The following is a 1,834-nucleotide window of genomic DNA, read 5'->3' on the forward strand; positions in this document are numbered from 1 at the left end:
TTATTGATGTTGATATAACTAAATCGTATTTATTGAAGCACTACAACTACAAACGGACTGTGAAGTCGAATGGTCGCCTGCCATAGGTTTTTGCAGATGAATAAATGTTAGTAACTTTATTGGAGTTGCACGAACTGAACGAAACCCTACATGGAGGGAGAAAGATATCATAATAACCAAAATACTTCATCACCAAATAGGTCCGCCATGTTTGTTTCTAACAACAGAAATAAAATGAAGACAAGACAAAGTCAACTTGTTACCAACGAGAACTTGAAGAAATACATGTAAGATATCATAGGACAACTGGACGACAAATTAATCAAAAGTCTCGGTAATGTAGAACTTTCTATAAATAACATCAATAAGGAAATAGGCTGTGTAAAAGACGATCTGAATTCTACTAAAACAAGAAATAAATGGAACTATAAGTGCTTTGAAATTTCATAATGATAAATTGACTGAGCTAGAAAAATGTACAGATGAACAATCAGATCTATACAAAAAACTATTGTCTGAGCAAAGTAAAAAGTTTTTTGATTTTTTCTTATTATTTCTATGAGAATTGGAATAGCAGCTTCAAAATAGTACTGATAGTCTTAGAATGTCTTTGCCTTGATAAAAATATAAACATGAGCACATTATGTCTTCAAAATTTGTTTTTACAGAGGACAACTTTTTTGGGTTGAAATTTCTAGGAGAGAAATGTGTTTTGTTTCAATGTAAACTTACAAAAGATTATATTTTTATTAACGCAAAAACTTTCTCAGACTAACAGTACTATTTTGAGGTTGATATTCCAATTCTCTTGAAAAATATCGAAAAATTTCAAAAAACTTTTTAAGTTACACAGACAATAGAGAGACGTATTGCTTATTTGGAAGAAAAAAAACAGTGTACTAGAGTCACGTGTCACAAATACAGACGACAAGTCACTTTACTTGGAGTCTAGAAGCAGACGTTATAATATTCTCTATGGATTTGAAAAGGTAAACAATGAAAATGTTGAAAAGATTGTTAAAGATTATTTACTCAATGAACTAAAACTATCAAAAACATTTATAGACTCAATAATTGTGTGAATACCTAAAAATCTAAACTCGAAAAATCAGGAGCAATCCTTGTGAAGTTTTCGCACCTCTCAGATAGAAATCAGATTCTATCAAGTAGCTATGGTCATACCCTTCCCCGGGGTAAATCAATAAGGACAGACCTTCCAGCTGTGATAAAAAAGGAATTTTAGCAGAAAAAGCATTGCGCAGTAGAGATAGGATTTATACAAGAATTATAGAAAAGTATAATAGGGTGTGGTTAGAAACTCGTGAAAATAAAGATAATCCATGGAAAACCTCCAGTAAAACATAACTAACAATTTCCTTAATTTTAAAAATTGGTACAATTTTAGTACAGTCAAGTGAACAATTATTATATTTCTACTTTGTGTGACAACCAAACTTTAATATGCAGTGCAGCATTAGTATATTTCAGGCATTCTCACTAATTATACAATGTTTATCTTTCATTAGAACTCTGAGTTTACTTCCTTTTACAGTTGGCTTATCTTCTGCAAGAGATAGTTGTTAGTTACTTATACATAGTTAGTAAATAGCTGGTGAGTTCATACTCTAATTATGTAAGTAAGAAGTTTTGTTTACACTTATACTTTGATCTCACAATATATAACTGTGCCATGATAAACTGTGCTTGATGAATTCTCTTACTACCAACCCGAGGTTCAGTGAGGATATAACTCTCATACAACCAGGTAACAATAACTTCCAAGTTGACATTACTTATATTTGCTTGAATTAGATTATTTAGATGGAAGCTCANA

At 31.1% G+C, this 1,834-nt stretch overlaps 1 protein-coding gene across 1 annotated transcript in view; it reads right to left on the reverse strand.

Moving 5' to 3' along the window:
* Positions 1-322: 322 nt before the first annotated feature.
* Positions 323-1,834, reverse strand: part of LOTGIDRAFT_175948 (hypothetical protein) — a gene marked incomplete at both ends in the record, with an annotated part of 8,124 nt that continues 6,612 nt past the window's right edge. The window contains one exon of the mRNA XM_009063433.1: positions 323-349. Within this exon, the coding sequence (XP_009061681.1) occupies positions 323-349 (27 nt within the window). The remainder of the gene's footprint in view (positions 350-1,834) is intronic.

Source organism: Lottia gigantea, assembly GCF_000327385.1.
Source record: "Lottia gigantea unplaced genomic scaffold LOTGIsca_577, whole genome shotgun sequence".
Classification (NCBI taxonomy): Eukaryota; Metazoa; Mollusca; class Gastropoda; family Lottiidae; genus Lottia; species Lottia gigantea.